At 46.2% G+C, this 12,718-nt stretch overlaps 1 protein-coding gene across 1 annotated transcript in view; it reads left to right on the top strand.

Annotated features, from left to right (window-relative positions):
* Window positions 1-12,718, top strand: part of LOC149356306 (A disintegrin and metalloproteinase with thrombospondin motifs like) — a 130,956-nt gene that overhangs the window by 44,937 nt on the left and 73,301 nt on the right. The window contains exon 2 of the mRNA XM_089576301.1: window positions 5,077-5,252. Coding sequence (XP_089432427.1) covers window positions 5,077-5,252 — 176 coding nt within the window. The remainder of the gene's footprint in view (window positions 1-5,076; window positions 5,253-12,718) is intronic.

Genomic DNA, 12,718 nt, shown 5'->3' with positions numbered 1-12,718 from the left:
TATAGGATAGCTTCTTTCCAAGCGGCGGTAAAAGCTGACCTGGTAAGACCTAGATATTTTAAGTGTAGAAGTGGTTCCAGGGCTTCGCAACAGCCCTTAACGATGAAAGAAGGGATGGCATCAGCGCCACAGGATGTTTTCAATGGTAGATGACGGATAATGTCAGTAACAACTTCTGGTCTAACTCATAGCTGCATTGCAGAGCCGCCGTCGCTTCCAGAGCAGGGGCGATATACCGTCATTCCCTGCGAATGCAGACCAGAAATACGATGCAAACAACTCAGAAATATCCGAAGCGCCAGTAACACCCGCGACGTGCCAATTCACTCTTATCTGGAGAGTGACAGCTTTGGCTCTTGAGCTAGCAGAGCGCCAGAAATTGTGCGGATGTTCCCGACAGAATATCGATAAACATCTATGTCGCGTCTGACGAGCCATTTATTTCGCCTCTGCAGGCTTCGAACTCAGGTATTACGCTGCTGTTGATATTCTTCACAAGCGTTTGTAACTGAAGGTCCCGCGCATACAGTGTCTCCTTTCGGCAGAAAACCAGAAAGGGTATTTTTACGTTGCGTGTTTCTTTCACTCAATAAAATGATCCATCTCCTCTTTGACTAAGTTGGTTTGGTTTATTGGTTTATGGGGTTTAACGACCCGAAGCAACTCAGGCTATGAGGGACGCCGTAGTGGAGGGCTCCGGAAATTTCGACCAGCTGGGGTTCTTCAACCTGCACTGACATCGCACAGCACAGGGACCTCTAGAATTTCGCCTTCATCGAAATTCGGCCGCCGTGGCTTTGACTAAGTTGGTCAGCCAGGTGAGTGCTACGTCATTCTGGCAGCCTGTTACAATGATAAGGCGAGGACTGCTGCGCATATAATCATGAAGTACCAAGAACTTTCGCTTGACATAATTCAGCCGAGGTTCTGGCAAATTTAGAAACACAGGCATTCGAAGAAAAAAAGAACCACAAAAAGGGACGCGCCACACATCAGCTGGCACAAGAGGATTACAAACCGGCAAACCAGTGTGACTACTAATATTTTTAGGTCGTCCAGCACGTTGCCGCATGGGTTAACGGGCAAGTCTGCAGGACCCGAGCAAAAGCCCAAACACTAACAAAATTAAACAAATGGGCAGCCTTGGCAGACAAGAGAGCGTCATTCGATGACAAGCCTTGAGCCTTCCACCAACGACCAGGAAACTTGGTTTGGTTTGGTTTATGGGGTTCAACGTCCCAAAGCGACTAAGGCTATGAGAGACGCCGTAGTGGAGGGCTCCGGAAATTCCGACCACCTGGGGTTCTTTAACGTGCACTGACATCGCACAGTACACGGGCCTCAAGAATTTCTCCTCCAAAGAAATTCTAGCCGCCGCGGCCGGAATCGAACCCGCGTCTTTTGGGTCAGCAGCCGATCACCATAGCCACTGAGCCACCGCGGCGGCTGACCAGGAAACTTGAAGTCGCCAAAAAGTGCGATGTGTTAGCGTTCTGTATCTAGGTCATCTAATGCATCGGCACAAGAGATGCGTTTAGATACTATACGCCGACGAGGAAGTTTTATTGCGAAAGCAATACTGCTCGAGGTGTCTGCTCTTGGCCGTCGTCCCGGAGAATCCACATTGACCTTTAGCGTGAAAAGCTGTACATATATATATATATATATATATATATATATATATATATAGCACAATAAGATAACGTACTTGGTTGCTAGTTTAAATAAGATGCGAAATTGAGAAAGGCTTCGTTTATTGGGAGTCGACGTTTCGGACAGAGCCTGTCCTTTTTCAGACAGGCTCTGTCCGAAACGTCGACTCCCAATAAACGAAGCGTTTCTCAATTTCGCATCCTATATATATATATATATATATATATATATATATATATATATATATGCCGCCGCGGTGGCTCAGTGGCTATGGTGCTCGGCTGCTGGCCCGAAAGACGCGGGTTCGATCCCGGTCGCGGCGGCTGAATTTCTTTGGAGGAGAAATTCGAGGCCCGTGTACTGTGCGATGTCAGTGCACGTTAAAGAACCCCAGGTGGTCGAAATTTCCGGAGCCCTCCACTACGGCGTCTCTCATAGCCTTAGTCGCTTTGGGACGTTAAACCCCATAAACCAAACCATATATATATATATATATATATATATATATATATATATATATATATATATATAAGAAGGGGGTGAAGATCGGATGGATCCGGTAGAACATAAACGTAATTCGGTTGACACACGGTAGAAAAACCAGGGTCTGGCCTTCGTCAGAGTGATAGGGTACAGGCGAACGACACAGTTTATAAGGGAATGTACGCGGGGAGGGAACATTCTTATTGGCGCATCGCAGCGGCAAACACCTCAGTATGAATCGCCAGTGAATGATAAATGTAGTCAACAAAGCATAGTCAAAAATTACTAAATCATCGTGGAGGATAACTGCAATCACATTGTGAAAAAAATGTAAATAATACAAAAATGCTTTGGTCGTAGCTCAAATGCACAAGAAAAGGCGAACAACAACAACAACAAAAATAATAAAATCATCAGACACGAGAACACAGGTGAATACCACTTTTGATTAACCAACGCCTCTTGTGAAAGGGTATGGTACTAAGTTGTGGTGCTGTTTCAGAGATAAGCCATTTACTAAGAAAAGAAAAAGGCGGCGCTAACAGTAAAAAGAGGACGAAAATGATCAGTGTAGATGAAACACGGCATGATACTATAAAGTTTTGCGGTTATGACGATAGACAAGTCAGCTTCCCAACATTTTCATTGAGACCACAAGAAACAGTATTAAATTTGTGTATAAAAAATGATTCACAAACTTCGCGTTCATGATGGGTCTTGAAGTCTGATTCCAGTAAAGTTATTTGAATTTTTTCGAAAGGGTGCTTAGTGTTATTCGCATGTTTAGAGATAGGAAGGCTAGGCACTGTCTTGCAATGAGCTTTGTGATTATTAAAACGATATCTGAATGGTGTTTCTGTTTGGCCAATATACTGAATTTTGCAGACTGAGCATTCGAGCATGTAGATTACGTTGCTGGTATCACATGAGTAGTTTCCCCGAATTTTGACTTTAAAGTTCGATGCAGTGCTGGAAGCCGTTACTGATGTCATCATCTGCGCGCAGACTTTGCAACGTGATTTATTACATGGATGACAGCCGATCGACACACTTGTGCTTGTTTTAGACGAAGTGAGAATGTCACTGAGGTTTTTGCCACGGCGATAGACGACCCGGGGAGCTTGTTGAAAAATGTGCTTGAGTCGATCACTTTGCATGAGAATGACATGGTGTTTTTTCAAAATGCCCGCGACGTTTGGAACCGATGCTGAGTGGGTTAGTACCAGGTTGATATGCGATTAAAGGGATGCTTGGTGTTTTGCTTTGAGGAGTGCCTCACTGTCAAGAAGGCCTGCGCGTTCTACAGCGTCGTTTATTAATCGCGCAGGATATTTCCGTTTAGTCAGGGCGTTTCGGAGGTTAGTACAGTTTCTTTCGAAGTCGCGCTCGTCAGAACATATCCGTTTAAAGCGGACGGCTTGTCCGTATGGGATGCTAGTCTTCCAGTGTTTAAGGTGGCTGCTTTTAAAATGTAAGTATTGTGGTCTGTCACTGGGTTTCCAGTATAAATCTGTGCTAAGTTTGCCATTATTTACTGAAACTGTCACATCTAGAAAACTAATTGTGGTTGCCGAGTAAGAATGAGAGAAAGTAATGGCCTCATGCGCGGTATTAAAACTAGAGATGAATGATAGAAGTTCAGCTTCACCATGCTCCCAGATAAGAAAAATATCGTCAATGAATCTTTTGTAGTAGAAGGGTTTTAATGCGTGCGTAGTAAGAAACTGGTCTTCTAATACACCCATAAATATGTTGGCGTAGTTGGGACCAATTCGTGTGCCCATTCATGTCCCGTTTATTTGGACATAATGTCTATTATCAAATTCGAAGTTGTTAAGTTGGAGTATTAATTTCAAAAGTATGGCTAGCGTGGCACCATCAACGTTAGAACCAAAGTCTTGCTTCTCAAAAGCCTGCAAAGCTGACCGGATGCCGTCGAAATGGGGAATGTTAGTATAAAGCGACGCAACATCAAGGGTTACAAGCAAAGCACCATGGGGGATTCTGACGTCGGCTATATCGGCTAGGAAGTGGGTTGTGTCTTTTATGAAGGATTGAAATGTTGCAGGAATTTTGTTGATAAAGGTGTCAACGTAGCTTGACAGTCTTTCAGTCACGGTTCCTATTCCGGAAATGATTGGTCGGCCAGGGTTGTTGGGTTTGTGAATTTTGGGCAAATATATATATATATATATATATATATATATATATATATAGAAGAAGGGGTCACAACATTGCAATTATCTTCATTTAATACCGACAGTTTCGAACGGAGGACCGTCCTTCCTCAGGGTTCACCTCGATTTTTGTGATTTACACGCGACCAGTTCTTTAACAGTATCGTTCGAGTGTTGAACAAAAAGGGCCATACAAAGGCCTGTGATGAAGCCATGCTGCCAAACAGGCCAGACTGTACGCACCTGTGCCTGAAGTGCTTGCCGTTTACAATACCCTGAGGAAGGACGGTCCTCCGTTCGAAACTGTCGGTATTAAATGAAGATAATTGCAATGTTGTGACCCCTTCTTCTACAAGTCTTCCTGGCCCATTGAACGACAAGACCTACTGCAACTATATATATATATATATATATATATGATATCTATATGATATATATACCGTGCATGTTATTTTCACCTCGATTTTTGTGATTTACACGCGACCAGTTCTTTAACAGTATCGTTCGAGTGTTGAACAAAAAGGGCCATACAAAGGCCTTTGATGAAGCCATGCTGCCAAACGGGCCAGACTGTACGCACCTGTGCCTAAAGTGCTTGCCGTTTACAAGCTAATATGTTGTTTTGGTTTATGACAGACCGCTGTAGGGCCGCTAATTCCTCACTCGGACGATACTGCTAAGGTCGTGGCACGGTGCACACGGCTTCTTTATGTCGTAGAAGAGCCGTATGCTCAACTATATAGCGGCATTTATTTACTTCCAGATAGCAGCGTGGGAGGGAGACCTGCATATCCTCGCGTGCTCAAAGAACGAGGAACTGACGGAACAGTTGTCGTCCAGGTTACCGAAGACGTCACGCTGAACCTTGAGAAAGCTGCGCTAACACTGCCGCGCTTGCGGCTGGACATGGAAGTCAATGGAACTATCGTCCATAAAGTCGTAAGCTACAAAGCGCACTAAGTGAAATTTGTGCACGTTTTCGCCATTTGCATATATATTTGCTCGCCAGGAGATGCAAGCAAATTCAAGGAATTGTAAGCAAGGTAGCTTATCCTCCCCTGTAAGAGTACCTGGGTGTAACGCGCGGACTCCGGCCGACAATCCTGAATCGCAACGAAAACTATGTTTACAGTATCCAACAATGCACAGCTCCCAATAGGACACGCTTGATTAAAGGTTATATGAGTGTGTGCTTTTCTTAAAGCTTCCATTGGAATAGTGTGCGTTTCTTATAAGCTTCCATTGGTATGTACAATTGTATTTATTGTTTTTCTTGAGTTATTACGTACAAGGCTTGAAAATATGCCCCGCCACTTGTGTGAGCGGAAACTGCGCAGCTACACCCCGACTCTCGCTGCCTAGCAAAATCTGATACCGCCTGTCTTTTGCTTCTGCGTGTACTTCAAGTTTATTTATTCACGTATAGAGTAATAGTTAATGCAATAAAATTAGCACTGAAGGAGGTCCCATAGTACATGACTGCCGGAGGACCTCCTAGAGCAAAGCAAGTGGGGTAAAATGGCAAACAATGGGAAGCAGTGTAGCGAGTAATTAGTATAAAAAATGTAACCCATAAAAAAGCAGCAGTAACAATAATATGGTTTATGTTTTATGGGTATTTAACATGCCAAAGCGACTCAAGCTAGGAGGAACGCCGTAGTGAAGGGCTCCGGAAACTTTTACAACCTGGGGTTCCTTAACGTGCACTGACATCTACAGCACACGGGAGTAACAATAATATGTGTAAGCAAAAAGAGAACAAAAAAGTGGAAGGGCTTTAGCGTAGTTAAACCGAGCAGACGAGCGAAAGCACATGTTTGGCTTGGTTGGATTATGATTTTCCTTTGCTGGACCGACGGCACGTCGGACGACGGTATTAGTTCGATAGATGCATTAGTTGATGAAGACTACGGCGTGCAATGCACAGCACGTGCGTGTGTTGCAGTTTATGACAAGGGTGATCGGCCGCGCCGATAGCGTAGCGCTATCGTGCACAGGCCAGCGAAGCTGATCTTTTTGGAGCCTCGTGGGTTAGAAACGTAGTCCGGACAGTAGATATTTTATTTATTTATTTAGGCTCACGCGGTCAATTCAAGGTGAGGCTTCAGCGGTGAAACGGTTTTTGAAGCTTTGGTCGGGAAGTAGAGCTTTCGCTCTGAAGAGCGTACACGGTGTCAACTTAGGGGGATAATAATAAGTAAAACTTTAAAAAGGATTAGTACTGTTCAAGCATGTTAACTGCGCAGCAAGCCGATTAAATATGCTTTATGCGATGATGGAATGAGTGAATACTAAACGACGCTTTAATTTCACATGATAAAGTATCACAATGACGGCATATCACAATGACGGCTAACACGCAAAGCTATTCTTACGTGTGTTCTATTGATAAACGAAGGGGGGACATTTCAGTGAAGTTAGACAGAGCCATTAATATTAAACCTTACTTAAGTAATAGGCCGAAGCTAATTTTCTTCGTAACGAGCGCTTGAGGATAAGGGCATAACACGTGGGCAATGACGAACTACCGGACTCCGACCTTACAGACGCATCTAACGTGCCGCTGCAGGGTAGCGTACAGAAGGAGATAAGTTGCAAAATTTTATCTTACGTATCTAAAGTCGATGTCTAAGCCAGGCGGTTCATTACTGCGCACGTGTTACTCTCGTATTCACAAGTGCTGTAGCCAATGGAAGTTCACCTGCAGTGGCGGTAAAAATTAGATTGGAGTAACGTAGCGAGCTACAGGAAGCAAAATGATAAATGTAATGCTGAGAAACAAGAACAGAGTTGGGTGGATAGCAGAACAAGCTCGCGTGAACGATGTATAGCGGAAATTAAGCCGAGCAAATCGACTTCGAAACGACTTAAAATGCGGAGAAGAGATCACTTACCGGCAGTTATGAGGGTAATGATGATGACGTGAGTCAAAGTGTGCTATCCCAGGGAAGGGAGATGTAGTGAAGTGGGTAGGTGAGGTCAGGGCATTAGCAGAATGAGGGCTACCGCGGCTGGTGCATGTCAGGATTAATATGAGATCTTTGGGAGAGGCATTCGTTTCGTTGCGGACGTAGCCGGGCTAATGATCATTACACAGCTGTAAGTTCTGAGGGTAATAATCAAATTTAATTAAGCGAATTGATCAATAATTCGAAATGAGGACTGTGTTAGTCAGATGTTTAGGTGAATCAAAATGATGCAGGAGATTGGTAATAAGGGAGTAATTACTCCTTAACAGCCACCCAAGCGCAGTGATACGGCTGCACTGGGAAGCTGTACAGCTTTCCTTTGCAGCCGTATGGCTGCATTTGTGTGGTTAATGAGATATTACTCTCTTATTACAAATATATTCCACTTGAGGGATTGCCCTAAACATTTGACCAACACGGCTCCTACGAGTTATTGATCAATTAGCTCTCGCTTCACACTATGCTACAGCCGTCATAGTTAGCACAGTTGGTAGAGGGACTGCTCCGGTGAGGCTGTGGTGCCGGGTTCGAACCCCTATCCAGGGTGATTTTTTCTTTCACTTCTGAGTTTTTATGGAAGCTGTATGCGCTCAACACCAATCTGTCATTAGATGAATTTCCATAGAAGATGTTCCAATAGAACCCCTATGCTCAAAACTTGAACGCTCTTGCATAGCAATATATCTGGAACATGCTGTCATCATTTTTTTTCCGGTATGTGAAGAGGTACAAAAGCTACGTCGCCTGGTTTCATTACCAATTGAAAGCGGAATAAATTCTGCTCAACTTCCCATGGGAATTCATTCAATGTCCGGTGGTTAGGCTTGTCTACTTTAAGTTTGTTCCAGAGTACCTACGCATAAGTGTGAAAGGACCGGGAGCGAAATTAACTAACGACTGTTATCCGTACGCTCCCTGAAGTAGCTTAGAGCGCTTATCACGGCCTTAACGTCTCATTTAGTTTGCGCCGGCCGTTGCATAACCGCGGCATTACACCCGTATCACAAAATCGCTTGAATATCTCGCGAACCACCTGCTCTAAGTGGACTGCTGCCGTCGTTCGACTCGGAACGCGCTTGCGATAGCCGGAACCCTCCCTGTTAAGCGGTCCGCTTCATTTTGTCACTTCGAAGCACCTATGCAGTGTCGTCTCTCTATCGTCGCGGTTCGTAAAACCTGTCACATCGTTTGTTAGCGTCTTTCGAGTTACGGCTTGACTTCAGACATGTCTTGACCCTTAATTGCACGGGGGTGTATGAAACAATCAAATCATCCTCCTGATATGAAACCTGCAGATTGCACAAAGCTCTTAAACAAGAAACAAACCTCAAATATGCTGTTTAAGTGAATTTCTGGGCTAGCAGCTACAACTTCGGACAAATAGCGTGCAGTACGGCGCGTCGCCGCCGCCACGGCTTGCTACGCATCATATTGGCAAGGCGACTCAGGCGAGTATAGCGGTATAGCTGCTCGCGCCGGCGGCCGCAGTCCTCTTGTTTGACAGTTTTTGACTGCGCTTTTTGCTGTGACGATGTGAAATGTGTCTTAAGTGTGCAGTGATTATAATGAAACCTGTGCAGTCGCGTACTTGTGTGAAGCGAAGTATACGACATGAAGGCACATGTCATGTCACCGAACTGGCCCGGCAACTATCCTTAACACCTGTTTTGATAGGTTTCATAGCAAGCACGCTACGCGTATAGCTTGCGAAGCTGGAGGCAAGGTCGCTGCTCGGAATGCATTAACAGCCGATTGGCTTAAAAAGCAAGGAAGCCTGTGTGAGGTTCGATGAGAGTTGTGCGCCGTTCGAAAGCATATTTTCTAGAGTTTTGCCGCAAAGTAGAATCTCCTGGAATGGTCGTGCGGCGCACACCGCTCAGACTGGAATTTCTCCCCGGCGGACAGCCGGTGGCATCAGCCATGTTAATCTACTCGCCTCCTTCCATGCTCGCGCCAGCCGCGACGAATTCTCTCGTGGAACCCCATCGTTACCCGCGCAGCTTCAGATCCTCTGAGCCGTTTTCGCGGGCTGCCGTCCTTGTATATACTTCACCGCAGCCCTGCTTGCAGCGGCTCCTTCATCAGCCCATTTTCCCACCACGCTGACTCTGCGGCGCAGCGATAGGTGCCTCGCGCCCAGCTTCCTTTCTGCGCCTTTGTGCCCGTTACGCTGCAAAGTGCATCGCTCGTCCTGTCCCGCTAGTTGACCAGCGAAAGACCGTTGGGTGTGTACGCCCCGCCCCGTTTCGCGCGCACCTCGGGGCACGTTTCATGGATTACCGGACTCCTTCAAACAGCTTCTCAGTTTGTTCGGAGAGCGGTTCCGCGCCCAGGGGCCCTGCTCGGCGGCGGCTGTAATCGGTGCTTCTTGTGTTTGGTGCATTCACGCATAGACACAGTGATGGTGTTTAGCTCCGAAGTGGGAAGTGACTGCTGTGCGTTCCAGGAGTAGCAAAATATGCGGACGTGTCCACCGGCCCGGCGCCGCGGATTCCCGGTGCTGCTGTCGAGATCTCTACGTCGTAATGGATAATACTTGCGCCGTGGCTTGTCGTCGCCAGGTCGCTCTGGCCATAGCGTGCAGTGTCCCCGTCCTGTGCGGACTGCCCCAGGATTGTGAGCGAACTACCAGCCGTGGCAGGAGGCAGTTAAATTAATAATTGTTCGCGAGAGGCGGCTCGGGAATTGTAACCTGGGTCTCACATGCCCAGCCGGTCACAGCGCCTGCTACCGAAGGGCGGCGGCGCATCGCTTAACGATGCTTAACAGCTGCAACACTGCGCCAAGAGTGGTAATGAGGTCTACCAGCGATCTATACTGTAGAGAATGACCAATTACACAAATATGGCCATGTACCTATTAAGTCTATTGCATCATACCCTTAATGCGGAGCTTAAGTGTCCCATCCAGTGCCCTTTCTGCTGGATAACATTAGATAGAAAATGTCGCGGTGTTTTGGAAAATCCCGGCTTCACTTTCAGCGTTGGCTTTGGTGGGTTGCAATTAGGAGAATAATACGTTCTCCCCGCTTCACCGCGGCTTACACAGTTCAAAGCCGCCGACGACACCCCGCGATCGCGAGCGCTACCAAGCGCACGCCTACCTTGGTAGTCCAGCTCTGTGGGAAACAAAGAAGCGACTGTGGCTGACATAAAATGGTATTTATTGCTACAACAACAGTACTGGCGGCTAGCAAAAAACTGCGCAAATGAATCGTGGTCGTCCGACTCAAAAGCAAGGTTATGAGGGAATGTCCGCCCACGCTAGGACAGAGGGTAAGCTACAAGTAAGCTAAACTGGGCTAGTCGGAGCAATTGCATCTTCGAAAAACGTAGCGCGAAACACAAGACACAGGTAAGGTGAAGACAGGACACGAGCGCTCGTGTCCTGTCTTCACCTTACCTGTGTCTTGTGTTTCGCGCTACGTTTTTCGGAGGTAAGCTACAAGGCTGAACGGGACGAGCTTGAGGGAGAATCTTCCCACGACGCCGCGCCTCGCGTAGAGTAGCGGAGCGCCGCGCCGAAACGTCTGCACACGACGAGTTTCGAGCCGAAAAGAGAGAGCTGCCGGCCGCACGCGTGCAGCAATCACGCCGTCCGCAGCGTTAGTGTCGCTACGACGCAGGCGCCTTTGTTAGCTACGGTAACTAGGGAGAACGCATTATGGGGACGACCACAGGGGACGGAGCAGAGCCAGTCCCCACAGCTTCTCTATGGTTTCGGCACGATGTTCGTTTTAGTTCGCCGAGGACAGGAACTAGAAGGTTTTTTTTTTTTAATCCAAATGTTCTGCATAGACAAGTTGGACATCTTCCATTTGAGGACTGATAGTTTGACTACCCTCTCTGTTATTCTGTAATTCTCCTTCTACTTAAATAGCTGCTAATGCTGTTGAGCTTTGCCAGGTGGATTCATCTGAAAGGATGTGCAGACCACAACTGTAATAAGGGAGTAATTAGTCACTGACATCCACCCGAGCGCCCCACCCACTTCGTAGTTAAATAAAAATTCGTCCTGATCCGGGCTTCGAACCCGGGACCACCGCTTCACCCGAGCAGTCGCGCTACCAATTGAGCTAACCGGGGCGGCAAGCTTATGATAGGCCGAGAACGAATTGATCAGTAACTCGAAGTATGAACTGTGTTAGTCAAATGTTTTAGGGGAATCCCCCAAGGTAGAGTAGATTTGTAATAAGGGAGTAGTTTCTGAGAAAGCTGTATAGCTTTCCTATGTAGCCGTATGGCTGCGCTCGGGTGGATGTCAATGAGTAATTACTCCCTTATTACAAATCTACTCCACCTTGGGGGATTCCTCTAAAACATTTGACCAGCACAGTTCCAGTTATTGATCAATAATGAATAAACAGCGTTAAAGACGACGACGAAGAGCAAACAGTACGAGCGCTGACTGGCAACTAACGTTTATTGAGGAAAACACAGAATAAATCCAAGCCAAGCAGCACCAAGACCACACAATCATCAAAAACCAAAAACCCTCTCATGAAAACCCCCTACACATGCCCTGTTCAAGAAATGTAGCCTCATTATCTGTGAATGCCATGGAAGGGTCACTGACACATTCTTCCCCTAATCTCATGATAAGTTTGACCTCTATGATTTCCCGGTTGATCTTTGCCGAATGAGCATCTAAAATAACTGTCCGTGATAGAAATGGATGGCAGCCATTACACCCCTTACAATGCGTAACCAGATTCGACCCCCTACCAATCTGAAGTGATCTCTCGTGTTCCCGTAACCGAACATTAATACATCTTCCAGTTTCACCTAAATACACTTTGTCACAAGATAACGGGATCCTGTATACCACACCCAATTTACAAAGAACATAAGCAAACTCATGCTTCACCGGACCAGTGTTTTTTCCTTAGAAGTGTCAGGGTGTCCCTTGTGTCCCTTCAATTTTGTGCGCTATGGATCCTTAGTTTTTTTCACGAACCTTTTTCGCTGCTTTCTTCCTAACCATGCTACAAATTTTCGACAACTTATTTAGTGTCGAGAAGACCCCACCAACATCATACCTTCTGGCCACATTCTTCAAATTATGTGATAGGCTATGTACAGATGGCAGAACAACAGGTTTTTTAGCCTCTCTCTGTCCAATCCCCTACTGCTCCCGCAAAACTGCGCTCGATTGCTTTACTTTTTTCAGCAACTTGTCGCACGTTCTCATTATGACGTGACTGGGAAACCCTGCGTTAACTAGCCTTGTTATTCGTTCTGGAAAGCTAAACCGCATGCTATGAAAGCATGATTTTGACAAGACCGACCCCAGGCTAGACACAGCGATGCCATCCTTTACAAGCTTAGAATGATGAGACCCATAATCAAGCAGTGGCTTAGCACTCCTAGGCGAATACCGCGAACACGCATGATGCCTGCGAAACTTTAAGGTGAGGTCCAGAAATCTCAGCTCATT

The sequence above is a fragment of the Amblyomma mixtum genome, chromosome 3 (genome assembly GCF_055824585.1).
Source record: "Amblyomma mixtum isolate Tamu chromosome 3, ASM5582458v1, whole genome shotgun sequence".
In the NCBI taxonomy this organism is placed as follows: Eukaryota; Metazoa; Arthropoda; class Arachnida; order Ixodida; family Ixodidae; genus Amblyomma; species Amblyomma mixtum.
This window is presented reverse-complemented; position numbering and strand designations above follow the sequence as displayed.